Source organism: Syngnathoides biaculeatus, chromosome 14, assembly GCF_019802595.1.
Source record: "Syngnathoides biaculeatus isolate LvHL_M chromosome 14, ASM1980259v1, whole genome shotgun sequence".
Taxonomy (NCBI): domain Eukaryota; kingdom Metazoa; phylum Chordata; class Actinopteri; order Syngnathiformes; family Syngnathidae; genus Syngnathoides; species Syngnathoides biaculeatus.
The window spans coordinates 18,434,570-18,461,686 of NC_084653.1; the positions used below are offsets into that span (position 1 = coordinate 18,434,570).

General features: G+C 38.9%; 1 protein-coding gene across 5 annotated transcripts in view; it reads left to right on the forward strand.

Moving 5' to 3' along the window:
- The window catches only part of myo1b (myosin IB), a 55,301-nt gene that overhangs the window by 17,549 nt on the left and 10,635 nt on the right, over positions 1-27,117 (forward strand). For all 5 annotated transcript variants that reach the window (XM_061841303.1, XM_061841304.1, XM_061841306.1 and 2 more), the window contains 16 exons: positions 3,598-3,692; positions 5,348-5,452; positions 7,522-7,568; positions 9,424-9,487; positions 13,220-13,318; positions 15,161-15,264; positions 15,900-16,047; positions 16,765-16,883; positions 17,234-17,320; positions 17,948-18,013; positions 20,652-20,756; positions 22,096-22,158; positions 22,360-22,560; positions 24,263-24,489; positions 24,585-24,785; positions 26,238-26,331. In XM_061841303.1, coding sequence (XP_061697287.1) covers positions 3,598-3,692; positions 5,348-5,452; positions 7,522-7,568; positions 9,424-9,487; positions 13,220-13,318; positions 15,161-15,264; positions 15,900-16,047; positions 16,765-16,883; positions 17,234-17,320; positions 17,948-18,013; positions 20,652-20,756; positions 22,096-22,158; positions 22,360-22,560; positions 24,263-24,489; positions 24,585-24,785; positions 26,238-26,331 — 1,825 coding nt within the window. The remainder of the gene's footprint in view (positions 1-3,597; positions 3,693-5,347; positions 5,453-7,521; positions 7,569-9,423; positions 9,488-13,219; positions 13,319-15,160; positions 15,265-15,899; positions 16,048-16,764; positions 16,884-17,233; positions 17,321-17,947; positions 18,014-20,651; positions 20,757-22,095; positions 22,159-22,359; positions 22,561-24,262; positions 24,490-24,584; positions 24,786-26,237; positions 26,332-27,117) is intronic.

The following is a 27,117-nucleotide window of genomic DNA, read 5'->3' on the forward strand; positions in this document are numbered from 1 at the left end:
CTGGTTTACCCATAGCCTCTTAATGGATGTATATCTGTGCTTATCCGTGGGTGTGTGTTTTAGGCTTGGTTAGATTAGCGTCCTCATCCACCTGGTCTTTCGGAAGGAATTGTTTCCTTGGCTGTTGCAGGCGGATTTCCTGCTCACAGGGAAGCCTGATCACTCTGAGATCACAGGCTGCTCTTCTGAGCCCGACTTTAAATAGAAACTGCTGAATATAGCAAAGTCCAGAGCTCTGGTTATCAATTTTGGGGACTGGAAAAGGTATATTTCTAAATTAAATGGCAGCACAAATGTGCTCTTCATATCGTATAATTTGGATTTTTGTCTTTGCATTAGTCTGGTTGTGTGTATTAGAAAAGATGTACTTTAATCTTGGTAAAACATCCAGAATGTTAAAACAAAAGATGCAGAATTATTCATCAAAGGACATTTAGCAGACCCTTCACATCCCTGAGACCGAAGTTTAGCTGAGAACTGACTGAACTATTTTCAATCGCTGATGTCATGCTGTTGTGGTTTTTATTCACCACTGCCACGTGTAAATCCAAATTATAGCCCAAAGTCTGATGTGAAGGGAAAGTGCCAAGCACAACTTATGGTCTTGGGACTGGGCACTGGCTCAACTCGACATTCCCAGTTATACACACTTATGAGATGGATAAGTGGGTGCCTTGTTCGCTTCTGTTTGATGCCGGCCATGGCGCTTTGTAATGTTTAAAATGGCATGTTTGACAACATATATTTCTCTCATAGTGGAATCAATATTCCTCATTTCTACCTTTTCTCCCCCACCCAAGGTATTGAGTAGTTTTTATGTCAAGGGATTGACTTGAACGACTACCCTGTCTGGCTGGTAGACCAACGAGCACGACAAATGGCGTAATGGAGGTTGACATATTTAGGCCAATAAGATGAATCCTTTCCCTTTGCATGTACTGGTTAGCTGGAACAAAACAATGGTTGAGTTCATGTATTAGTTAAACTGTGATGGAAGCTCAGCTAAACTCCAGTATTCATGTAATCTTGTCTGGCTGTAACTCACTTGGAAAAGTCCCTGGCAAGAAACCTCCCACCCATTTTTTCCTCTGGTACCCTCACCCCTTTGGCCCACAGTTCTCCCCTTGGGGAGTATAATTGCATGATGATTTGTTCATTGTCAGGCTCAACTCAGGCGACAGAAGGGTTTTCACAAAGAAAACATCTGCTGCTGCCCTTTTGAGTTGTGGGCTAATGTCTTGTGGAAAGTTTTGGAAAACTGCAAATAGATGAGCCGAGAAAAAGGGATTTCGGTTTGCATAACCTAAATTTTGCTTGCTTGGTAATCTCAGTGAATCAGTTTTTATATGCGACTTCATCTTGGAAAAAAACTTTTGATTGAGAGGTTCCCAAACATTTTTTTTTCCAACTTTTACTTTCAACATTCTCGACACTGGCTTTTTTGTTAGATTTGATGTATTTTTTTAAGCGTTTCCCATGGTAAATTTAGCTGGCAATAATGAACTTTCCGACGTATTCTCAGCTAATAACCAATTATGTTGGGTGGCAAACTTTTTGGTCACTTTGAGATGGGCTTGGACTTCCCCTCTAAATCACTTATTTTATTTGTTTTGACAGAAATTACTTCCAAATCCTTCTTGCACTACAGTATTCTGAAACAAGGACATGCAATAGTGGAACATATAAAAAATACAATTTGATTATTTGAAAACTATCTATTGAACAGGACAGAGATTACGCTGGTACATTTTTTTTTTTCGGGCTTGTCAGCGTCATTAAATTCTTGTCTCGAACCAGCTGCCAGCTACCTGGTTTACTGGTTAGCATAATCTGCCGCGCTCTGTTGGATGAACTTTCCCTTTTACTCTGCAACAAATTCTTTCCCTTGCAAAGGCCTTTTACTTGTTTAATTGACGACACCATGAATATCCCTGCAGCTGTTCAGGTTCAGTTATTGGATACCTAATTCTGTAAAGCTCATCGTTGCGGTGGTGATCTTAAGACCTAATCTTTGTTGCCACCAAGGCCAACATTCCACAAGCGCAGAAATTGCACAGTAAGTCAGTGACTTTGGGCTAAACGACAGGCTGAAATGGTTTGAAATATTTTAAATTTTGAATTAAATGCAACATAGCAGCAGTTCTAAAATTTCTCTTGATTCATCCCAGAGAAGCGCAGAAATTGCACAGTAAGTCAGTGACGTTGAGCTAAATGACACGCTAAAATGGTTTGAAATATTTTTAATTTTGAATTAAATGCAACATAGCAGCAGTTCTAAAATTTGCCTTGATTCAAGTCTGAAAAATCTGATTAATCACTATTCCAGCAACTCAAATCACAATTTGAGTCACCACTGATTGATGTATATCCTTAAACTTGAGGATTGCTACATTAGTGAATGTGACCAAGGTTGGCTCAGACCTTGCTGCAGATGGAATGTTGTACTGTTTTAAGATTTGTGATGTCATGGAACCTCAATAGCCATTAGGTGGAGGTTTTACTATTCCCTGGAATATTTTCATCAGCTATCAGTCTCTGCCTATTGCCGATGATGTCATGACTTCTTTTTAGTAATTAGTCATGTTATAATCATACGTTTAGGTATAATACATAGCGCTGACTCAAAATTTCCCATCTGTGAAGAATGACCCAAGCCAGCAAGTTAGTGTAAACTACGCAAAATATATGGTAGCTAAACCTCTGTATCTAATTTAGACATTCTCCCATTCCACCACAAGCTGTCTGACCCAAACAGAATGTAAGTGTTGTTGGCTTTGAATTTTGAGTATCACGAAGAACAATATTATCATATAAAATTCATCCTAATTCCATTTCCAAACAAAATGTATATTACAGTGGGCACATTTAATGTTACCACACATTCTTGCAGATAAATTGTCACATGTTGAATGCTTGAAAACATGGTTTGTCGCAGTAGAGCGCTACTGAGAGGGGCGGGGGATGAATGTTGATCTTGATTTGTGAAATAAAACACTGGAACAAAAATCCATTACATTGTGTGTGGTAAAGGGTGGCAATTGAAAAATAAATTGCTTGTCTTAGTATGTTCTCTACTGGGATACGATTTTAATCTGTCAATGTATCATCAAAACCTTGATAAAATCCAAGTGCATTTCTTTTTAACAATAAAAGCATTTATGTTTGACTTAATTTCTGTTCTGCTGACCGCACCATTAGTAACCATGCTTAATTTTCAAGATCAAAAAGTGAATGGTCATCTTGTGCTAAACCTTAAATGGTGGTTCTGTAGCTAAATAAAGCTCCTAGTCTTTGTCTGTCTTTACAGATGCGACCCAATTTTTCAATACACTCACATGCTACAAATTAGGTTTGAGGCCATTCAGCCCGACACAGTACCGTGACATTTCTGATTCTCTTTCACCCTTCGCTTTGCCAGAAAATTTTAATGAATGGCAAAATTATTACAATTATAACACTAGGTTGACACATGGTGTATTTCATCTTGAGTCGCATCGCTTTTGTATTACTTGTAATTGGATTTAGTGTTTTTGTTTATAGACACAAATACCATATTACGCAGGTAACCCTAATGAGATTATCATTTCTGCCCCCCAGTTATGCTTTGGCAGATGAGGCCTACCGGTCGCTCAGAGACCAGGACAAGGACCAGTGTATTCTCATTACAGGGGAGAGCGGGGCGGGGAAAACTGGTAAGAAATAATTTGTATTTGATGACTACTGTATATTAATTTTACTTACCGTTGTATCAGTTTTTCTCTGCATTCTTTGACTTTTTTTTCTTTAAATTGGTTTCTCTGCTGGCATGTCAAGCACACTTGTATTTCACAAATATTGTATCTTTTTTTTATTGGTTCAGTAGTTTGGATATGCTGAGTGCAATCACAGATCATCCGGGTCTTGATTTTTCATGAGTCAAAAAATATATATAAATATCCCAAAACAGTATCTTAAATCAAAGTAGGCCAGAAAATGTTGGTTACATGCCTGGAGGGGGAAAAATGTTCCTTATCGTAGCAGCTTGTCTTGTTTGGGATGCTCAGCAAAGATCTTTCCGAGTCATAGTAAAAATCTGCTAAACACTGTAGGTTGTAATGGCTGCTATGCGGGAGGCCACTGTCTCTAGTTAGATCAAATTTGCATTGCAGGGAAACTACGTGTTGGGACATGAAATACAAAACAATCTCTGCAAGTAGGTATCAAATATGTGCATGTCAATTGAAATTAAAAGGCAGGCAAAATACAGTGTTCTTTTGGTTAAATAAAAAGGATGTTATAGACAGATAGATGGACTGGGTCATGGTATGCACACAAAAAAAAATAAATGTATCAATTGTTATAATTTGATAATCAACACCAGTCATATTGCAGTCATACCTTCCAGGGTCCCTGTGATGTGACGGTAAGTGAAGCCTAAGACAGAAAATAGTGTTTTTCATGATGTCATGACTCTTTTCAATAAGATGCTAAAATCGTGGCCAGCTAAATCGAGGCGATAAATGTGGATTTTAGTAATCTCATCGCCCCTGAAGCTTTGTAGTGGAACAAGGCCATTAAAAATGGGCATGCCATAAATTTGGGTCATCGATTCTGATGTCCTGCTTGGTGTTTACTCATGCTTCTGCTGCATGTAAATATTATTGGACAATAACGTGTAACAAATGCATTTCTGCAGGGCAATATCTGGGGAAGTTGTTAACTTAAAACAATGCAAATCACGGCAGCATGTCCTGCATTACTTTGAAAGCGGGTGATGATGATTGTCATTTCTCTGGTTGGCTGCTGCATACACTATTTGCCCACTATCCTCCCCCGAGCCGGGCTCAGCATTTGACGTCCTGCCAGGGTGATTAGTGATCTCTACCAGCAGCTGATGTCAAGCTCCTTCCCTATCTGTCCCTTCCTGGCACATTACTCACATCATCACTTTTGGGTCACTGTCCTCTCCCTGGGTAGGGTAGATGATCTTGATGACAAACTAGTCCAATAGTTTGCCACAGTAGAATATCCTATTTGAGCTTGTTGTTTTTCTCGTCCACAGTCACCTCTCTTGTTTCAATCATTTTTTTTAAACTGTCGTGTTGTCTCATTGGGACCAGTAGTTTTGATGACATGATGCAATTATAGTGCAATAAATATATATATATATTTTTGGGGTTTTTGTGCGTATATTCTGGCTTTGCTACTGTTTCACTACATTTGTTCTGATTGATATACAAACCCGAATGAGTGCTGGAGGGGATGAGGTAAAAGGGTTTTTGTTTTTTTTTTTTGGGGAGGGATGAGATTGGAGGATAAATCACATCTTGTGACAGAGTGGACTTGATATTTATATGTGTTGTTCCAGAGGCCAGTAAGCTGGTGATGTCATATGTGGCAGCGGTGTGTGGGAAGGGCCAGGAGGTGAATAAGGTCAAGGAACAGCTATTGCAGTCCAATCCTGTACTGGAAGGTGAGTGAAGTAGTGACCTACAAGCTCTGTCATGGACTGTCTGTTTCAAATCAAGTGTTTCACAAATAAGCCCTTTTTTCCTCAAACTTTAAATATGCCCTGTTTATGTATTTTATATTTTCATCCACAACACACCTGCTCACTGCTGAGGAACACACTCCATAGAAAAAATTAAGTGAGCAGATTTTATGAGACGAGGCTGTCTGTTTGCTTAAATATACAATGTGTAAGTCTCTTTATAGTTTTACTGGAATTTTTAACTGGGAGTATTAACAAGGGGAAAAAAAACCAGCTTGAAGGAATCATACATTGACATTTGGTTGAACTGTTTATTCGCCAAACTACACACCGCACGATCACAGTGGACAGATTACCGTAATTCCCGGCCTACAAGCACACCTTGTTATAAGCCTAACCAAGTGCATTTGTAAAGGAAATACCATCTGGTACATACATACTCTGCAGCTGTGTAAAAACTGCAAGTGCCCACTTTGAAACCCACATTGAAACACGAGATATTTACAAATACGTTGCACAGAGAGTTTAATGCTAGCGCGGCGCTCACACAAGTGTGGTGCTAATGTTAGTGTGGCCCTAACGGTAGCGAGGTGCTAAACCAACCGCTAGCACGGCACTGACAGGGCCGGTTTAAAAAAAAAAAAAAAAAAAAACTTACTGGTAAAAAAAACTTAGACACTCCTGTAACACAGCAACAACAAGCTAGCACAGTGCTAACACTAGCGCAGCACTAACAGAAGTAAAAGTCACTTCCTTGGCACATATATTTCGGTCTCACTCTTAACCTTTTCTGCTCGAGTGCTCCCGTGCGGCCGTTAGAAAAAATGCACAAATTAGCCGCATCACCACATAAACCGCAGGGCTGAAAGCGTGTGGAAAAAAATTTGCAGCTTGTAGGCCGGAAATGAGTACAGATGTCCCCACAAAACATGCTGAATTTAAATGGCGGGTAAGTGTAGAGTGTGTAAAAACACGTTGGATTTGAATAACTTTCGTATTGCATCTTTTTTTTTTTTCTCCTTATAATTTTCTAATTCAAAGCAGCAGAACCTGTTCATGAGAATGCTCAGATTGGAATCCATAGTGCTATTAGTTGAGCAGATTGAACTACAGAAAATAGTGGCGTAAACAATTTGTCAATGTGCACATGTTTTTTCTGCATTAAGCCAGATAGGCGACATATGTATTGCTTGTAATTGCATCTATGCAGCGGGGTGAAAATGAAGGGAGTAAAATGTGCTTGAATTTTGACAATGTTAGTAGTGTATTAAAACCGTCTCATTCCAACAACTAGAGCTGAAACATGGACAGCGGTATTTTCCGTGGGGGGCAGTGTACAGGAAATGCCCATGAAGGATGAGGCTGCAGGCTCGTGTTTTTGTTGCTGCACATCTGCAAGAGTTTAGCTCCTGCTTAATGCTACACAGGGAGAGAGGGAGTACAGTTATCCGGCTTCACACAATGCATCTATGTGCTCTGCGCCTCATTCTGAATATTCTTTACTTTTTACTCAACGTTCATGTCTTGCTAACATTTATTTGGGCGCACTGTTTTTCTGTGGTATTTTGTCTTAATTGCTCTCTGGCACCTATCACATTAAAAGATGTATTTCATGCTTTAATTATACCTATAAAGAAGAATTGTTGTTATGGTTATGGATAACTGAACATCGAAAGGATTAGTTAGCCAAGTAATACTACATTCTTGTGAAGGATATGAATTGTTAGAATGTTTACTGATTTTTATTTTATTTAAGTTTGCTTATTGAAGTACAGCATTTAGACCTGAATGTGGCTTGACAACAAGGTTCAGCTCTGTCAAAGACAAGAAAATCTTAGTGCTTTACTTAATCCATAAAGACTTATGGGGCCTCATCTGTTCAAATGGCTGTTGTTGTCGTTAACTGATTGACATCTCGCAGGTCTCTGACTCAGTGTTGAGTAATCATTAATATGCTTTAGACTAAATTTTCTTCTTCTGTGTATGTGTTTGACAGTATTTTTATTTCATTAGCATCACTATCACACCACTTTGGTTTTCCTATTTTTCAGCCTTCGGAAATGCCAAGACAGTGAGGAATGACAACTCTTCCAGATTTGTAAGTGCCCTTACAAGTAACAAATTTCTTCAATAATCAATCTAATAAAATGTTGGGAGGAGTAATAACATGGAGCTGCGATTCGCTGGTGTACTCTCTTTATTGGCTCTTAGCACACAACACGTCCCCGGTGATGCGCGCGTGCACAGTCTCCCCTACACACACACCCCGGTGCCGCCGCCAGTCGATCGTGAAAGACTGGCTCCTTAAAAAGTAGATCTTGGGGTAAAAAACGTTTGGCCATGAAAAGCATCAATCAAATCTCCGCAGTCCATATAATGGGATTATTGTTCGTCATCAGTGCCACGCCCCCTCTCCAACACGTTAAATTTCGCCTGTGTGTATTCTGGCTCGAACGCACAGGCTTGAACATTGTACATTATGATATTTTTTGTTGTCTATTTGTAATTATTTTTCACAAAAATCTGCCACAAATTGCCAGATAGTGGACGTTCTCTGTTTGGTGAAACGTATCCATGAGCAATGGGAGGCGGAGGGGTTAGAGCAAGCACTGCAGGCGTGGCAAACGCTGATTGGCTGTCAGTTTTCCAGCTGGGCTCATTGGAATGTCTGAGCGAAAGAGGAATTTCGATAAGACTTTTACCATTTAGAGCTGTTTCTTGGTGAAATCTGTGCATAAATCTGGCATTTAAAAAAAAAAAAAAAAAAAAACTGAACCTTCATCTACTAACTTTTAATGTGCTTCCATTCCTATTATTTTGTACAAAGTGTTCCTTCAACTGCCATTTGTGTACTGTATGTCAACGGAATTTCACATTTGCACCTGTTTATAATGACTAGGCTTATAGGAACCAGATTTTTTTGCGGGATGCGTGTGTGTGTGCTATACTGTGCAATTATGATCATTTAGATATTACTCCCTGTATGGTTGTTGAAGCTCCATCCCCAATTACTGTGTCTTAATCAGTCTTGAAATGTGTGAAGACATGTAGTGAAGAACATTGTGTGTATTGTTGTATGCATGTCAGTAGCAAGCAGTCTTCATGGTGAGAACCATTTGTCCTGGGAATTGTTTCCCATATAGTTTGTTTTGGACTAAACACTCTCCCCTATGTTTCTCACAAGCAGCAGAACTGGAAATTTGAATTGAAGTTTGAGATGGTCTGTGTGTACACTATTTCTATAAATTCTTGGTGAATATAAAATGTTTCACAGCTCATTAAGGTTTTTTGGATGTAAGCATGGTATTTTTACCCACTATTAGGCAAGCCCACTACTTTTTTTTATTTAGCACATGAATTACTCAGACAGTAGTAGTTGGTGTACTTTTCCTCCTGAAGTTTTGAAAACGGTGTTCATTAAGTATTCATGGAACTTGGACTTTCCCCATTCCCTGTCTTTTTTTTTTTTTTTTTTTTTTTTTGTCATGTCATGTTTAATAACTAATCTCCATAGTACTGTTGAATTTATGCCAGTGTAGACTTAAGCCAGAGTTCTATCCAGGAGTATTATAAAGGATTATGGCCCTGATCTGTTTATATTTAGGTAACCGTGGCATAAACCTTCAGACAAGGTCGTGATGACATCCTACTGGATACGAAACCATCAGACACCCATAGATGAAACCATTTTTTTCCCCATTTTCCTGAATGTAGTGGGTTTTCTTTGGATTGTTTGAACACATGAGCTGAGCTTGGACAGTTATGGCCACCATGTATTATGTCATAGACCCACCTGTTTAACTTTGTTTTAAACAGAGAGAAAAAAGGGACCTGAAATAGCATTTTTATTGCTATTTATGGCAAAGCAAATGGGTGGGATTGGAGGTCTTAAGTGCTTAGTACACAAGAGGCATATACTGTAGTTTTTCTAACTGCTGTTCTCTGACCATCAGGGAAAATACATGGACATTGAGTTTGACTTCAAAGGAGATCCTCTCGGTGGAGTCATCAGCAACTGTGAGTAACCTCCTGTTAAATGTTGCTTGACATGATACTTTTAAATTTGTTATTATTTGCAAAGAAATAAATTGTAATATACATGCCATGTGAAGAATAAGAGGCCAAGAGTTCATTGAAACTACTGTGCATTCTTTCATGAAACTATTCAGACATTCGTCTTGCCACAAATGCCCCCTGCTGAAGCCAATATCTAGACTGATCAAACCCCCCCCCCCCCTCCTCCCACATACAACATACTCCCCCCTATTCAGTTCTTGTCTGTTTTGCTTTTATCTTGCCTGTGTTCATATTGTTTTGTCTATGCTGGATTCCTCGCCAGAGGTCACAGAAAACAACGAGAGTCGCTTATGTTTGAGGCACAAGTGACTTTTTGTTGGCTCAAGTTAATTCCAGCGCAAAACAGTGAGTGTGAGTAAGAGCCACTGGCGTGACTTCTTCAGACACAGCAGGCTGACCTGATGCCTGGCAGGGTCAATTTGTATTTTTTTTTTTTTTTTTAATTAGAAGTGATGTATCAGGTCATTCTAATTCTGTCTCCTCGTTTGTTTTCTAACCACCAGTCATAAAACAAAATGGAAAAAAAAATACAAAACTGGTCCCTTGTTTTAAGATGTTAGAATGGTTTGAATGGAAGCAATGAAATAACATTTTAGCTCAATTCTGATCAATGTGGAGTGGTTCTTTCTTCACACTTCTGTATCACGACTGCCAGCCACTCACTAAAAGCTGTACAATACTCAAAGTGCTTGAGCTCTGTGATTCATGGTCCGTGGGTGCTACAGTGTATGACTGCAGTGCTTGCATTGCATCTGTCCTCACTGTGCCCACCTACATGATGAGTCAGTTTGGGTACTCTGTATTTCAAGAGCTCGTTTTGACATCAAAATGGCAGTCATGATAAATAATATGGATTGTAGAAGTAACCCATGGTTCTGTCTGTACCTTGGGTTGTGCGCCAAGGTTCTGTACATTTTGGTACGTGTTTTGTGGAACAAGAGTCATATCCTCTTGTTCATGCAAGTCTTTTTTTTTTTTTTTTTATATGTAAACCTGACTTACACTCCTTAAAGGTACGCTGAATCTCCTGTAATAATTTCTGACACTTCTTCTGACACAGCCACTGTGTGTAACCTGCTCAAGTGTGTTCAATGAATAAAGAGGCATGTTCATTGAAGTGTAACACAGGTGGTCATTCCTAGACAGTGGAATTTTCTTAAGGCAATGTCATAGATGCATATCTCACCATTTTTGAATCCTTCAAGTCTGTTTTTGGCAAACTCCATTCAGGCTTTCATGTGTCTTCAATGAATAGAGGCTTCCATCAGCCCACTGTGCCATAAAGCCCGAAGGGTGGAGGGCTGCAGTGATTTTTGACTTTCTAGAAGTTTCTCCTATTTCCCAACAGCATCTGGGGCACTCAGGCACAGTGATCTTCTTTTCTCCCCGATTGCTCAGTTTGGCCCGAGGGCCAGCTCTAGGAAGGGTTCTAGTTGTCCCTTCACTTTAAGGGCTATGGAGGCAAGTATGCTCCGAGGAACCTTAAATGTAGCAGAATTGTATTGTATTTTATTTTATTTATTTGTTTTGGTAACTTTGACCAAAACTTAATTGTCTGAGTTCCATTGTCCTCGTGATTCTCATTTACTCCGATATAGATAAGGGTGTGGGTCACCTAATCAAGTCCATTCAGTACAATCAAACATAGGTGGACTCCACTGAAGGTGTGGAACCACGTCAATGGTGATCATAGGAAATGGACAGTTCCTAGGTTAAGTCGTCTTTTTTTTTTTTTTTTTCATAAATTTGCAATAATGTCAGCAATATCTTTTTTTCTGTCAATATGAGCCACTGTGTGTTTATTAATGTGCAAAAAAGTTCACTTAAATTATTTTAGCAAATGACTCCAATACAACTGAAAAATTTAAGGGGCTCTGAATACTTAACCTACCCACTGTAACTCAAAAGGTAGCATATAATGTTTCACCTTCATGGGGTATTCGACTTACAACAGCCTTTGAAGTGTAGAAGGCTACTGGTGCTTAAATCGATAGCAAAACTCTCGCGCTACCAGATTTGACACATTTGACAGAGCACAAATTTAAGGGTTGCTCCACCCAGAGAATGTATCATGAGGGAAGGTGCACAGATGACAGATGTGATCTGCTGAGTTAATGAATCTGCTGAATAACTGTTTTTTTTTTTTTTTATTATTTTGAATGATTGACTGCCGCTACAGATGCTCGATCAGATGCCCACTTATCTTTTGACTATTTGTATACTGTACATGTGAGAATGCATATGCAAATATGCATACATTAAAAAATTTAAACAAAGACGATGTGTAACGGTTGGATTTAGTGTGTTGATTTTGACATGCCTGCAATTCTCTCTGGAGGCACAACCAATTAACCCTTGCTTAATCCTACTATTTCACTTAATTATAGTCTGTGAGGTTAAAATGTGGCTGAATTATATATGGCGGGGATCAGAATAATGTGGACATCCAGTTGCTATGCAGTCGGGGTGAGTAAAATAAAACAGAGATGGGCTTTTTGAGATTGTGTGCTTCCCCTCAAATTATAGGAATGATCAATTTATTTTCTTTACCTCAACACTGTTTATTTTTCTCTCTTTCACTAAGAGAGAGCAAAACCCTAATTTAAAAATGGTGTACAACCTTTCAGGATGTTTCATGTGTTAAACTACAGAAACTACAAGCTCCTGAGCTGTGTCCCTCCTCACTATCCCTAATCAAGGGGCCATTCCTTATGGATACAAATCTCTCCCTACTTGAAGTTCCCACTAGAGGACCAAAACAAGGGATTGCAAGAATATCACCCTCTTATTATTAGTGACACTGAATTCGTCACATCATTTCAAAATTCACTCTGATTGTAATGCGCTCGCTACCTCATTGACATTCTGTACGGACATCCAATTGTTGACTTCCTACATGCACTACACAACACCAACTCAAACCCAACCTTCTTGGAGCCCGCCAGCTTTGCCATCAAGCAAGACTGCCACGTCTACTTGTTGGGCAGTTGAGTCACCAAAGAGTATCTTTGTAGTCACAAAATGTATCTCAAAATATACGCCTCATTTTTATTAAAATAGAGTACAGCAAACATCACATCAGGGTCAGGGAGGCTGCTAAAAATTACTTTAATATACATTTGGCTCATTTCTCCCCAGAGGGAGGGCATGCCGTCATCATCCAGGGGATCTGCCCGTCTCTGTAGATAGTCTTTAATTAAGTCATGCTCACTCTAATTCGGTGAGCAGATTATTTTTTTCTTTTAATCATTTACTGTTCACACGTAGCTGGGAACTAAATTGACTGCTAATGCCAGACATCTTTCTTACACATATCTTGAAGTGGGCATGTAAACTGGAAAAAAATTATAAGCATTGACTTGGTGGCTAAAACAACTAGACAACATGGTTTTAAATGAATCTGTACAGTATAGTACACCCAAAACCTTTCTAATGTATTGGAAATAAAAGCAGAAATGTTGATCTCTTACAGTACCGCAAAAATAAAGGTCCCGGCCTCTCTGCTGTAATACTACTTGAGGGGAGGGTGGAGAAGGTGCACCTCGGGCTAGTTGACCGTGTATTTATTAAGATGGCCTGGTGAAATATAAGTGATGTTAAGCTGCTATTGGTACTTTTTTTTTTTTTTTTAAACCAACATTGTGTCTTTGTGTTGTTCTTTTGCGTTTTTAGACTTGCTGGAGAAGTCCCGTGTGGTAAAACAGCCAAGAGGAGAGAGGAACTTTCACATCTTTTATCAGCTTTTGTCTGGAGCTTCTGATGACACACTCGGTAGGTTTTAAGTAAACTGCATATTTAATTGGAGTATGCTTGGAGTAATTAAGTATTTATTTGGTATAATTCACTTCAATGGACATATAAATTCATCAACTGAAATCCAATCATATATTTGTGGATACGTTTTTCAACGGGTATTCATGGAAGAGGGACTCGTCCAGCGGGTTTACGGAATTCAGGTTTGTAAATAACTGCCATAACTAACTGAGCCCTGTGGAGTGAGGTGTTTTATCACTTTGGATTTGATATGAGCACAGCTATTGAGTAGAGGATAACGATTGAGGTCATGAATCTCTGGTTCCCATTTTCAACTGTGAAGGGAAAGAAATGCCAATGCAGAAATCAGACAAGTTGAGGCATCTCGCACTCAGAGTATGTACAGTGCTGTAAATGTATGGTACAATAAATAGAGGATGTGTCGTGGTAGGTAATAGAAAGTGTTTCATGAATGTGAGAAAAGAAAAAAAAAAAGTCAAAGTCGAGCTATCCGGTGAGTCAACATCAGTCTTGGCGTGTTTCTTAGTTGTGTATCTAAATGATTATTTTTCCCTTACAGCCATGTATGTGTTTTAAAGATGGAGGTGTCATAAAAGCAAAAAATACTGGCTTCAAAGTTACTGTTCTACGTGATGTTTTGTATTCAATTTTTATTCTGTTGAAAGAAAAATGCTCTAAACTGGCTGACGAAATGGAGAACTGCTTTGAAAACATTTGTCAGTGAATGAGTTAAGGACCGCTCATGAATAGCAATATGCACAACAATACACAGAAAATGATTAATATGTCTTAAATGAAGCCCAAGCTACACAGATGTTATTTTCAGAGTACTCTGCATTTTCAGTTTCCTCTTTTCATAAATTCAATTTGGTTGTCAGATTGCAACCATGTGTCCTTAATACTAGGTCATGAATCCCATTTTTTTTTTTTTTTTTTTTTTTTTTTTTTTTTTAAATTTATTTTTTTGCAGGGGGTGGGGGACAAAGTAATTGAGTTCAATTCACCAACCTGTGGCGTGAGCCTTCACAAGCATAGGGCAGCTGGACAAACACATTGTTGACGCATTAATGGCACCATCTTCCTGGTTAACAAACACTACAGAGAACAAAGGAAGGCTGTGAAACCTGTTCCTTGTATTTGCTTTTCCGCAGATAGAGAGCATTGTTTTTATGTCCTGCACACAGGATAAGAACATAATGGCCGTTGACTCCAAAGCATACACATCAGAGAAGACTTGATGCAGTTATAGTTTGCACAGCCACTGATGAATTCTAACGTGTGCTCCAACTCATCAAATCAATTTCTTTGCTGTGCGTAGTGGGGTTTAAACATGGCGGTTTTCCCCTTTTTGAGTAAATTTCAGTCTGTGTACATGGACTGAAAATTCACCCATATCACCAGTTCATATCTTGAGCGTGTCAAGTAATTTCTTGACGGAATGCATCTGAGGATTTTATTCAAGTCAGCTTTTTCTACCCGTCAGCCTTGAATTTCATGTCTTGTTCCCAGCTGCTTGAAAAATTGCCCCAGTTCAAATAATCTGTCCCGTTTGTCAATATTAAGTTTGCATGGCAACGAAATAAATGTCTTGCACGTTGAAATGCTGTTTTTTTTTTTTTTTTTTTTTTTTTGGGGGGGGGGTTGTTTTACTCTGTACAATGAGAGTTAAGGCTTTTTATTGAATTCGACTAGTGTCCAAGATGATATGATTATCTCGACACACTATTACATCATACTAATTACAAACCACTGGGTCTAGTACTGTATCCCCCAATAATATGTATTAATGACATCGAGCCCAATGACTGTTGTAATTTATGCCCATGATTTGTCTATCAGAGAAACTGAAACTGGACCGGGACTTCAGCAAGTACAACTACTTGAGCCTTGATTCCGCAGTGGTAAACGGGCTGGATGACGCCACCAGCTTTCGGACAGTCAAAGTGAGTACAGCCAAAACGAAGCCATGTCATTCAATTTCGACTAAAATATTTGTCTTTGCCCCCAGGCATGGAACTTGTTAAGGGAGTGTTGAAGATTCAGATGTGTGATTTCCCATTAGCATCTCAAAATAGTCTCACAGTAAAGATTGCGAAATGTCCACAGCAGGTTTCCTCCCACAGGCTGTAAAATTGTGAACAATTAACTGAGCCTTGTCCTGAAAGTGAGGTAAAGCTTGAATTCTAACCTTCAAGTTGATTAGCCATATGCAAATCACTCAAAGGCCATACTTACGGTAGTTGTGCTGAACATGGGTTCAGTGTCAATTTGGTGTTAACAGAAAATAGTTCCTTGTTTTGTTTAGAGACCTTGTTGGGGCAAAATAATTTTTAGGCATGACTCTGACATACTACTCGAGCTTTGGTCAAATTCATTAACATGTCTTTACTTTGCATCCAGTCAAACTATTCATTTTCAGTGAGACATTAGCTACTGAGCTGTCTGTTGTAAAATGAAAGCAAATATCTGTCAATTTGGATGTGGTCCAATATTCTGACCCTCTGAGACACAACCACCTTGGAATTATAGCTTGCTTTAAAGCCTTCTTAATCAAACTGATTTTATTTGCCATCCCCAGAATGCAATGCAGATCGTGGGCTTCATGGAGAATGAGGTACAGTCAGTGCTAGAGCTGGTGGCAGCTGTTCTGAAGCTTGGCAACATTGAGTTCAAGCCAGAGTCGCGCTGTAACGGCACAGATGAGAGTCGCGTCAAAGATAAAAATGGTATGGATTAATGGACATTTAATAGAATGTAGAGAAAGGAAGCTGCAAATGCTGTGATTTGATCAATTACAATCATTTTCATGCAGAGCCTGATAACCAACGGTTAAACCACTGCCCCCTATTGGTTCAATATGTGTCACGTTATTACTGGTCACCGAATAAGTAATACTTTAGCTGCGTGTTGCCACAGCTTTTTTTTTTTAATTTTTTTTTTTTAAGCCTGTGGTAAAGAACAATCCATTTTGCAGTTCATTTGATAAAGAGGTTATTTATTTATTTTGTATGGATCAGTTTTTGTTTTTCAATAATACTGCATGTCAGAGGGGAAAATCAAAATGCACACAATGAACAGATCCAATGCTGGTTGAGTTTGGAATATCCTATATTTTTGTTAATAAGTAATACCCCTTTATACTAGTTTGTTTGTTTCAAACATTGTTACGATGTCATATTGAGCAACAAGGGATATACTTTGAATGGAAAATACAAATGATCTTTATCTGCAAAAAATGCCTGAGCACACGCATATCAGTGGGAGGAATCAGCAGCTGATAAACAAGCTGACATTCTTTACCCAACCAGGTTTTTGCCCTGGAGCAAACAAAAAGGGTGGGTGTAATGCTTTGACTTTAAAGGAACTGTTCGCCTCTTTCCTCCTAATGCTAGCAGTGGTTGTTTGTAATTTTAACCATGTGTTGCCATTTGTCTGATGTACAGATTTAAAAGAGATGTGTGAGCTGCTGGGGATCGAACAGGCGGTACTGGAAAGGGCATTCAGCTACCGTACTGTTGAGGCAAAATTGGAGAAGGTGTCTACTACTTTGAACGTGGCCCAGGTCAGCAGGAAGGTTATGCATGTTCATGGAAATAAAGCAAGACTTACCATTTGTGTTCTACACACACTCCCACTTGCTCACTCTTCCATACTTCATGAGATGCCACCTCTCATCCATCTCAAGGTTATATCAAAACCTCTCAGTTATAGATAAGTTGTATTCCTCTTGTAAATTCATTTGTGGGTCATATTTTAGAGGTTAGTGGGTTTACTAAAGTTATTTGTTGCAAATGTCACTGCCTGTAATGTCCTGTTATTTGTAAGCAGCAGCCTTATTTTTAATTCCGCTAATATTTCATCTTTTTGTTGTTGTTTTTTTTTTTTTTTTTTTTTTTTTTTGTCCTCCCCCAGGCCTACTATGCCCGAGATGCCCTTGCCAAAAATCTCTACAGCCGTCTGTTTAGCTGGCTTGTTACTCGGATCAATGAAAGCATAAAAGTAAGAACTGTCCATCATGTATTTTTTTTAAGTCGCTGTCAGGCAGAAACATTATCCAAATATCATTTTAAAATAAAAAAATTCTCCATATCGATACTATTGGTCTGTCTCCATATCGTCTGTTTTTAAAATAGATAAAAATTAATAACTAGCCCAAGAACAAATCTATTACCTCTTTTGAACTCTGGAACTGTTGTAAAACAATGTTTCTACCGTTCAAAATTCTGTGTGAATGTTTAATAGATAATGAATACAAATAATGTAGTTGGGGGGGGGTTAAGGTAAATGGATTGCTATAATGTGTCATGAAAGGGATCAGTTGCGAAGTAGTTTTGTGGTTGAATTCATTTGTGCCTGTTACAACGTTTCGACACCTCATAGTGTAGTAGCTTTATTTTTTCCATCACCCAAGGCTCTAAGACCTTTACGAGTTTTGGAAAACATGCTGGTGATTTCTTGTACCATTTATATGACTGCATTATTGGCTATAATTGAATTTGAAAAGGAGTCATTTTGGAGATGCAAGGATTCTGCCTGGCAGCTACAATGTGTTTAATGCTGCATAAGGTTGGTACCACAACACTTGCCCTCTATAATTCTAATACTGACAAAATCCTCTGCCTTCAGGCACAAACTAAAACACGCCACAAGGTCATGGGTGTCCTGGACATATATGGCTTTGAGATATTTGAGGTAGGAAAACCGAAACCTGTCTGTCTTGTCTGTCTTCCTGTCTGTGTCCCATGAGGACAGAATCTGACCACCCATCAATTTTATCAGCTTTAAAAGGATTTTGCCCCAGGCTGTTGTGTGACTGTGTGTGAGTGGTGGCGTACCTGTGAGGAGCTTATCACCACAACTGTGGACTGATAAAAGCATATTCATATTGGATTAGTTCAGCTTTACAGCTCTCGGGGGTAAAATCCTCTTTCGTTGCACGTTTATTTCAACACTAACATCCACATGGCACAGTGAAACCAGCTGAATTCAAAGCTACTGATCAACGCAGTTTCTTGTGTGCGTGCGTATATAAACACTTTGAAAATCCCAAATACAGCCATCCTTGACATACAACATTGCGAGGTTACGAAAAGTCCTTGATCTGGTCTTGTCACGAGACGGCACAAGAAGGCACATTGTTACTACTGTTATAACTGTTTTTCATTTGTTTAGTTTATGGATTTTTTTTTTTTGAATATACAAATATTTACTTTATGGATGACGTTTCAAGGTTATGGAGTGCACATATGTCCTCTCGGGGAACAGAAGTATATTTACTACCAACTGTGTTAGGGTAGGTTAGTGATAAACTACCACACGTTCGAAATATTCAGGTTATGTAATTGGTGATAACATTAAACAAGGATACCCTCAATTATTGAAACCCTAAGGAGGCTTTAAATTCCTTTTCTGGGTTTAAAATTATTAAAATATACGGGCCTCATTTCTACCCTATATTTCTATATGTATTTATATATTCCTGCCAATGTTATTTATATGAGCATGGAGAGCTGCTTAATTTACTATGTCAGTCATCAACATGTTGTACTAAGTACTACTAGTAGTACATGGTCTTCCTCCAGTACTAGGCGAAAGAATCAGAAAAAAATGTTCAAACTGCATAATGTTAGTGTTTTTTTTTTTTTAATCCAATGCACTGCATTTAGGTATAATTCAGTTGCAGTATATTTAACTTTACCCTTATTTTGATTTAGTGATATAGAGTAAATGTGAGAGGTGAAGAATGCTCTGTAAGAATAAATGGTGAAACAACTATTCCCCCCAAGCCTTCGTTCATTGCATCTTGTCATACCCACTGCTCATTCACTTCACTCACTCTCAAGCCATTCCTCTCCTCTTGACTGTTGTCCCATGTCTTGGTCACCAGAATGCAGTAAGTAACACCAGCCTGCTGTTTGCTGTGCTTTACGCATGCTCTGATCCTCCTAATTCCGCTGCTCACTAAAAGACAATTTAGGGGCACCTGGTGTGCAGCACAGCCACATGGCTGTAGAGATGCAAAAGCAACCTTTGCATCACTTAAGCAATGACATTCACTCTGTTGGCAGGCACCCATTAAATAGCGGAATGCATCAGGCCTGTAAAGCGTGAAGAAGTCCTCAGTCGGTGTCCATCCACAGGCTCTGTTTTGTTTTTCTCAGAGGCAATGCAAACATGGTCCACCTGCCTGTTTGAGATTTAAAATATTTTACTCGTGGTTGTTCTTTTAATTGCCAACAGAGTGTTTCTGATGTGTTATAGTTTCAATTAAAAAAAAGAAAGTTGTCATCTCTTGGGGATGGTGTTTTTCTCCGAGCTATTTCCGATCATATTGAAAACTTGAGTTTCAGCTGAATGTATATTTTGAAATGTATACTATATTAAGTTACCGACGGAAAAAGGCAGCATACTTGTTCTAAACATTTTCCTTAAAAACGAGGATCGTTGTCGCATAAAATTGGGGTTTTCAGAATTTTCCCATTTCAGCCTTGTGTCTGCTGCTACTTGCCTTGCTTTGTTGCTCAGTGTGTGAGTTTTTAGTGGTGAAGGTGACTGCGGTTTCTCAAAAGGAAATGGGTCTTTAAATGAGGGGCAGATTGCCTTTTTTGTCTTGTGTTCCCGTTTGCTAGTCATTGAGAAACCTTGCAGTGTCCTTCACTCAAGTCCTTACGCTAAACACGCTTCTAACCACCTTATTGCTGTAGCAAATAACGTATAACCCAACACGCAGCACAATTAGGCCATCTGCCAGGATGTGTGAGGTTTCCCTCAATGGCTCCTAAGTGACAAGTAATTATTGCTTCTAAATATTTAACAAGCATATACAAGTAATTTACTAAAATGGCTTTATCATAAAGGTCTATCTGCTTACAGTAGGACAATCAATAGTGTTTGTAGTTTAATATTCACATTGTGTAAATGTCTATTGAAAAATCTGATAGAATTAGATGGCAGGTAACCTAAAATGTTTTTTTTATTTTTTACGAAGAATACTCATCACTAAAGAAAATGCAACTCCTTCTCATTGGGCTATTGCATGCATCTGACTACTGTTAATGTTAAAAGGAATAAAGTAACTCAAATTTGTAAGGTTTACCACAGTCATTTAGCTTTAAGGGTTTGAGAGCTATGACATTACATAATTAGGTAAGAGTCAGCCTTTTGCCGTACAAGTCCAGTGGGGAAAAAGAAAAAAAAAAAAAAAAAGCCATAATCAGATAAGCCAAATATTGCAACCTTTTAAGTTAAGCGAAAAAACAAACCCTCAGCAACACCCATTAACTTTCAAAACTAATTGAGTAAAACCGCTTTTCTGCCCTTACTCGCACAGGACAACAGCTTTGAACAGTTCATCATCAACTATTGCAACGAGAAACTGCAGCAGATCTTCATTGAGCTAACGCTGCGTGAGGAGCAGGAGGAGTACGTCAGAGAGGCAAGTTTGGGTAGTAATAAACTGACAACATGATGAAATGTAGATAAATGTTTGCATTATTTATTTACAACACGTTGCAAAAAAATATACCACGTTGACTTCACAAATGTCCACTATTTAAAGTGTTTCTTAATATAACAACTCAGATAAGTGAGTGTTCCATCAAAATATAAAAAAGTCCCAAATGATAGCCCAAAATCTTCAAAAGGCAATGTTGTTTGTGATCAAATGTGTAACTGAGTCCAACCTTTTCAAACTAAGATAATCTTAAAGATCGCAACAAGTGCTGCTTCAAGGTCATATTGGGGAAAGTATGTCATGTTTGAGACTGGAGCAATAAGACAATCTCAAGTGTCTGCTTCAGGGGGAAACGATATGAAAACAAATCTGAGCTTTTGCATCTTTTTTTCAAATGTGACTAACATTGTAATCATGGAAATGTCTAAAGGTGACTGCAATTCACACATTTTCCTCCCAGATGTATAATAGATTATGATTACATAAATTTGGAATTATATTATGTAATTATGTACTTGTGTATTTGTTCCTCCCCATCACTTGTCTTCTCCACATTGACAAACACTCTTGGTGGTGGGTGAGGTGTGGGTTTGCGAGGAGAGGCCCAATAGCCACAATCAACACGCTCATGTTGTCAGGGTTCTAACTCATTACAGTATTGTCTGTCTTTCCATCACCTCCAGTGGAGAGTGAAAAATGGAGGTAATCCCCCTAATCCAACAAGAGTAAACAATCCGTGTTGTACCCCGTCAAGATCTGCTTGTTTCAAAGTCCTGTGTGTATGAGCGGTGACCCCTAAACTCCTTCCCTACAAACACTACTGGTGATTTTCTGGCCACTTTCCAGTGTACAGCATGGGAAAATACCACAGGCCTGTCGACAGGAGAGAGTTGCACCAATCAGAAATTGCTCCGATCGTCCATCAGTATGAGCAACGCCTTCTTTGCACTCTCCCCCTTCCGAATTTCTAAATATCTGTCACATTGCTTACATCAACTGAAGCTGTGTTCCCAGCCCATTACTCGCTGTGATTTCGAAGTCCACAAGGCAGGGTTTTTTTTTTTTTTTTTTGTGTGGTTTTCTTTCAAAGCCATTTTTGAGAGTTGGGTAGAAATATGTGATGTATTGTTACTAAGGGGATAACAGTACTGCATGATTACAATGTTTTTTCCCCCATACTGGCGGAGTTTACAGACGTAATGGTAAAAGTGTCCAAAGAAGGTGTTCTGATGAATCTTCCTCGTGTGACTGTCATCAAACCAGCTTTTGTTCTTCATTGTCAAGGCATTGTAACTTTGACCTTGATTTCTTTTTGTTGCAGGGCATTGAGTGGACTAACATTGAATATTTCAACAATGCCATTATCTGTGACCTCATTGAGAATGTAAGTCAGATTCTCACCGATGGGAGAGATTGTGTGTGTGTGTGGGGGGGGGGGTTAACTCATCATTTAGCAGTCTAACGAAAAATACTTCATGCACCTTTAATAGTGTACTATTGAAAAGTGTTTTAAAAATAGAATAATTCTGAAAGAATGACCTTCTACATTGAATCAATATCCTCCTTTTGGTCAATGCACCCCCAGAACCAAAATGGCATCATGGCGATGTTAGATGAGGAGTGCCTACGCCCCGGAACAGTGACAGATGAGACGTTCCTCGACAAACTGAACACTGTGTGTGCTGAGCACCAGCATTTTGAGAGTCGCCTCAGCAAGAATTCAAAGTTCCTCAACGACCACAGCTTGCCTCACAGTTGCTTCCGCATCCAGCACTACGCCGGCAAGGTACTAGATGGGAATCTGCAGGGGACAGTTTTTGCACTTGGAACTGCTTTTTAAAATGATTCAAAGCAGGCCAATTTAGTTACTATGTTACTGTAATAAGGTGATGCACTAAGCCACGGGTGTGAAACTCATTTTCCTGGCAGGCTACGTCGCAGTTCTGGTTTCCTTTTCAGAGGATTTTATGACTCATATCATTAAAAAGAAAAATCAGAGTTCTTACTAGATTATACCTTTATTTACCTCAAAATATATAAGAAAAAAATCATCTGTACTCTGTAAAGATCCAACTTTATTCTACATTGAAGAAACTTCTTTAAATGGAAAAAATATAACTTTACACTAAATATAAAATAGGAATATTAATAATGTGTAGAACATATGTAAAGTCGGACTTGTGAAAAGGTTATTTCCTTTTACTCAAATTGGTGAAAAAAATGTATACTTGGGAAAACTAATTTTATTTTATCACTTTTGATTGGAAAAAATTCTCAAATGCTGAATTATAACAAATAATTGAAAGCTACGTACTTCAATACTATTTTCTTAAATACTAAATCTAAAAAGAAAAATTGAGCATAAAAAATGCCAATAGAAAAGTACAACTTTCTTGAAAAAAATGCAACTTTGAGAAAGTGTACAAAAATTAGCCGTTTTTCCCCCAAAAATTATATATTTTTGTCTTTAGTAAAAAGATTTGGAGAAATTCTTCAAAAAAAACTTTGAATTCGGCATTCATATTTCTAATAATGCATGAAACAATTTGGCAATAATTTGAATGAAGTTTTTGAGGTTTTTTGACATGCTTAAAGAGGTATTCTGACTCAAATCTGATCACTTCATCATATTTATACATATATTGTTCTAGTATTTTATTATATTTCAAAAAAATTTGAAATCTGATTTGAAACTTATATCATGGGATATGATACCTATTTCCCACATCCATCCATCTATCCATCCATTTTTCATACTGCTTATCCTCATTAGGGTCACAGGTGTGCTGGAGCATATCCTAACTGACTGAGGGAGAGCTGGGGTACACCCTGAACTGGTAGCCACCTAATTGCAGGGCACATATATGCAACTATTTGCACTCATATTCATACCTACGAGCAAGTTAGTCTTCAATTAACCTACCATGCGTGTTTTCGAGATGGGGGAAGAAAATAGAGTACTTGAAGAAGACCCACACAGGCATGGGTTGGACATGCAAACGTCACACAGGTGAAACAGGGTTTGAACCTGGGTCCTCGGAACTGTGAGGCCGATGTGCTAGCCAGTCACCGATTGTTTCCCACCTGTTTCCCCGTATCATTTGGGATTTTATTGTATTGCTTGATTTCTTTTAACTTTCCTTGCGTAGTTAACTTGAGTGGCTTGAAAGGTGGCTATAAATAAAATTAATTATTTTCATTGTTAAATATTTAAGTACAACACATAATGAATTTAATTTCAGCAGAGATATTAGGAAAAGTGCTTGCAATTTTTGCAAGACTAGAAGGAAAATTGAAATTTTAGGCCAGCCTTACTGTCAAAATAAAAAGAGCCAAATCCATTTAGAAAGAAACAAGACTGAGACCGGGGTTTTGTTTTTTTTTGCTTGAGTGTGCCACAAAAAATGTCCAGGGTTTGACACATGTGCACCAAAAAAACATCAAATGGTGTGATGTAATGGATTTACCCCCATCCCCTTTGTGTCCAGGTGCTGTACTGCGTTGAAGGCTTTGTGGACAAGAATAATGACCTTCTCTATCGGGACCTGTCCCAAGCCATGTATAAGGCCAACCACAGTCTGATTAAACAGCTGTTCCCTGAGGGAAACCCAGCCAAAGTCAACCTCAAGAGACCGCCCACTGCTGGCTCCCAGTTCAAAGCGTCAGTGGGCACTTTAATGAGGAATCTTCAGACCAAGAACCCCAACTACATCCGGTATAGTGTGTGTGTGCGCGCGCGCGCGTGTGTGTGTGTGTTCTGACAAGTCGTTAGCAATGACAATATTTTGCATCCTGCTCTATTTTTTCCAGGTGCATCAAGCCCAATGATAAGAAGGCACCCCACATCTTTACAGAGTCCCTCGTTTGCCACCAAGTGCGCTATTTGGGCCTGATGGAGAACGTCCGTGTGAGAAGGGCCGGGTATGCCTTCAGACAGGCTTACGAGCCCTGCCTGGAGCGCTACAAAATGCTCTGCAAAAGAACCTGGCCACACTGGAGAGGCCCTGCTAGGTAATGGTCATGTTTATTCACCGGCACCAGTTATCAGGCAGGCTTCCCCATTACTGGGACCTTTGCCAGATCCCCTTCTGAAGCTTTTACTGAAAATGTGCTCCAGTGGGCTTATAGCAGTTACTCCCAGTGGAAAGTCTGTGTGACCAGCGCTAATAGGCTGCTGTTGGAGTGGTCAGCTCCCAGGTGGGATTCTGTGCAGCTGCGTGACTATCAATGTAGTTAGTTGTACTAATGTGCACAATTTTTCCCAAAAATAAATCATTTTAGAATGACAAGGACATTTCCCAGCTCATTATGCAGCAATGAGGTTATCTCGGACTGTACAGTACATCAGTGATTCTGAAAGTACTGTGGTACGTGGCCTCCATCTTTTGGTACACAAATCACTGCACAAGTATTGTTTAGTTGTATTTAACTTTGAATTTCAGTACATTTATATTTAATATTCAAGAAATATACATATATTTTTAGGGGTTTTTTTTACGCACTTGTGTCCCGCGGGTAGGCCCCCAAGTACTCCGACTCCGCTCCATTCCCGTCCGAAAAACCTGCTGAATATTCAACATTGACAGCCACAGGTTCAAATCTGTGTGGACATATTCCTCCGTCTTCCCATTCAACTGATATTTCTAGTTCTTCATCAGATGAGGATAAATCTGATAAATCAACACTGACTAACTGTGTAGGAATGCAACCAAGCCCCAGGTTGACCACATGACACATCACATCGTGCACCTAGGTCATCTGACTCGCCAAAATCTCAGACATTCAAAATTGCCGATACAAACAACCTTAAATGATATCTGATGAAAATCTTTATTTTAAAGCTATAGTACCAATGACATGACCCATCTGGTATATTATTTTCAATGAGTGGACTTCCCCTTTAAGTGCACCATTGAAGTTCAAACTACATGATTCTGATCATGTTACCGTGGCTTACATTAATATTAAATGTAATTTATAGGACTAAAACATCAGTCTCATTTTCAATTAACACTACTACGTGACTGTATTCTAATAGGTCATGGTTGTGGTAAAAGAAGACTGATAAAGCTCTTGTACTGGATATCGTAGTTTAGTTTCTTATAGTCAATGTTTATACTGCATATAGAGAAGGTTGCTTGGCGTTTATAATCATTTTCCACTTTGGCTTTATCACACGTTTTCTCAGTGTGCGTATTTCATAGGGCCTCACATAAGTACATAAAGCATGTTTCTTACCCAAGGTATGCAGCATGATCCACTTGTGCACCATAACATGTGGAGCCATTTTATCGTTATCATTCTTTGCCTTCCAAATCAACCAGAGTCTCACATTTCGTCCACTTTATTTAATCACATTGCTATCTGGGTAGTCGGTCAATATTGGTTTTCTCTTTATTTGTAATATATTCACTCTTTGTTGTATGTGCAAGGAGATTTTTAACCATGCACCACCACTTACAGAGCTGGAGTAGAAGTGCTGATGACAGATCTTCAGGTTCCATCTGACGAGTTCTCCTATGGTCGCTCGAAAATTTTCATCAGGAATCCTCGAACGGTAAATCCACAACACAAGCTTAAAGAGAGTCTGTATACTTTTTGTATTTTTATTTTTGTGTTTTGCCATATGTGCTTGAATGTCGGCTATTTTCAGTGTTTGTGAAGGATGCGTTGTTCTGGGACCCCCACTTGAAGTTTTGCCTTCAACCAAACACATGCTTCCATTTAGCAGTGTTCGTCTTACATGGGAAATGAGCGACTTGAATTGCAATTTGAAGGCTCTTTAACTGCTCAAGCATGCTGCATTTAGTGTTGTTGTTTTTTTCCTCCAGCAAAATAATTGGGAAAAGTGTAATTGATATTTGCAGTATTAGTAAATGTAATACAAAGTCCCTTAATAATCTTCAAGTTGGACCAGGTTAAAAATCTGAAGGGCTGTCGGGCAAAAAAAAGGTAGCAAAACCCTGGTTTTCATCGATTTTTCATTGCATTGCACCCATGCCTTTTGCATATTCTTGTTAACAGGGTGGGGTGGGGGGTGTAATTATAATCTCCTTGGTTTGGCTAAAATAGCAATGTCAAGACCCAGGAGCCCATACGCCTTCTGGTAAAAAGACAATCATTGACAATAAATGTCTTTGGATTGTAGTCAAGGATGAGTGTTTTTTTGTGGGGGTTTTTTTCCCCCAATGGCCCAAGCAATAAAGTAGTATTCAGTTCTCTTCCGGGAGTGGTGCTTGGACTTTGTTCGAGATATCACTGAATCAATATTTGCTTGAAGATAAAATTACTTTCCTCATAATGAAGATGGTAGAAGATATGCTTTCTGACCTGGAGGTCATCA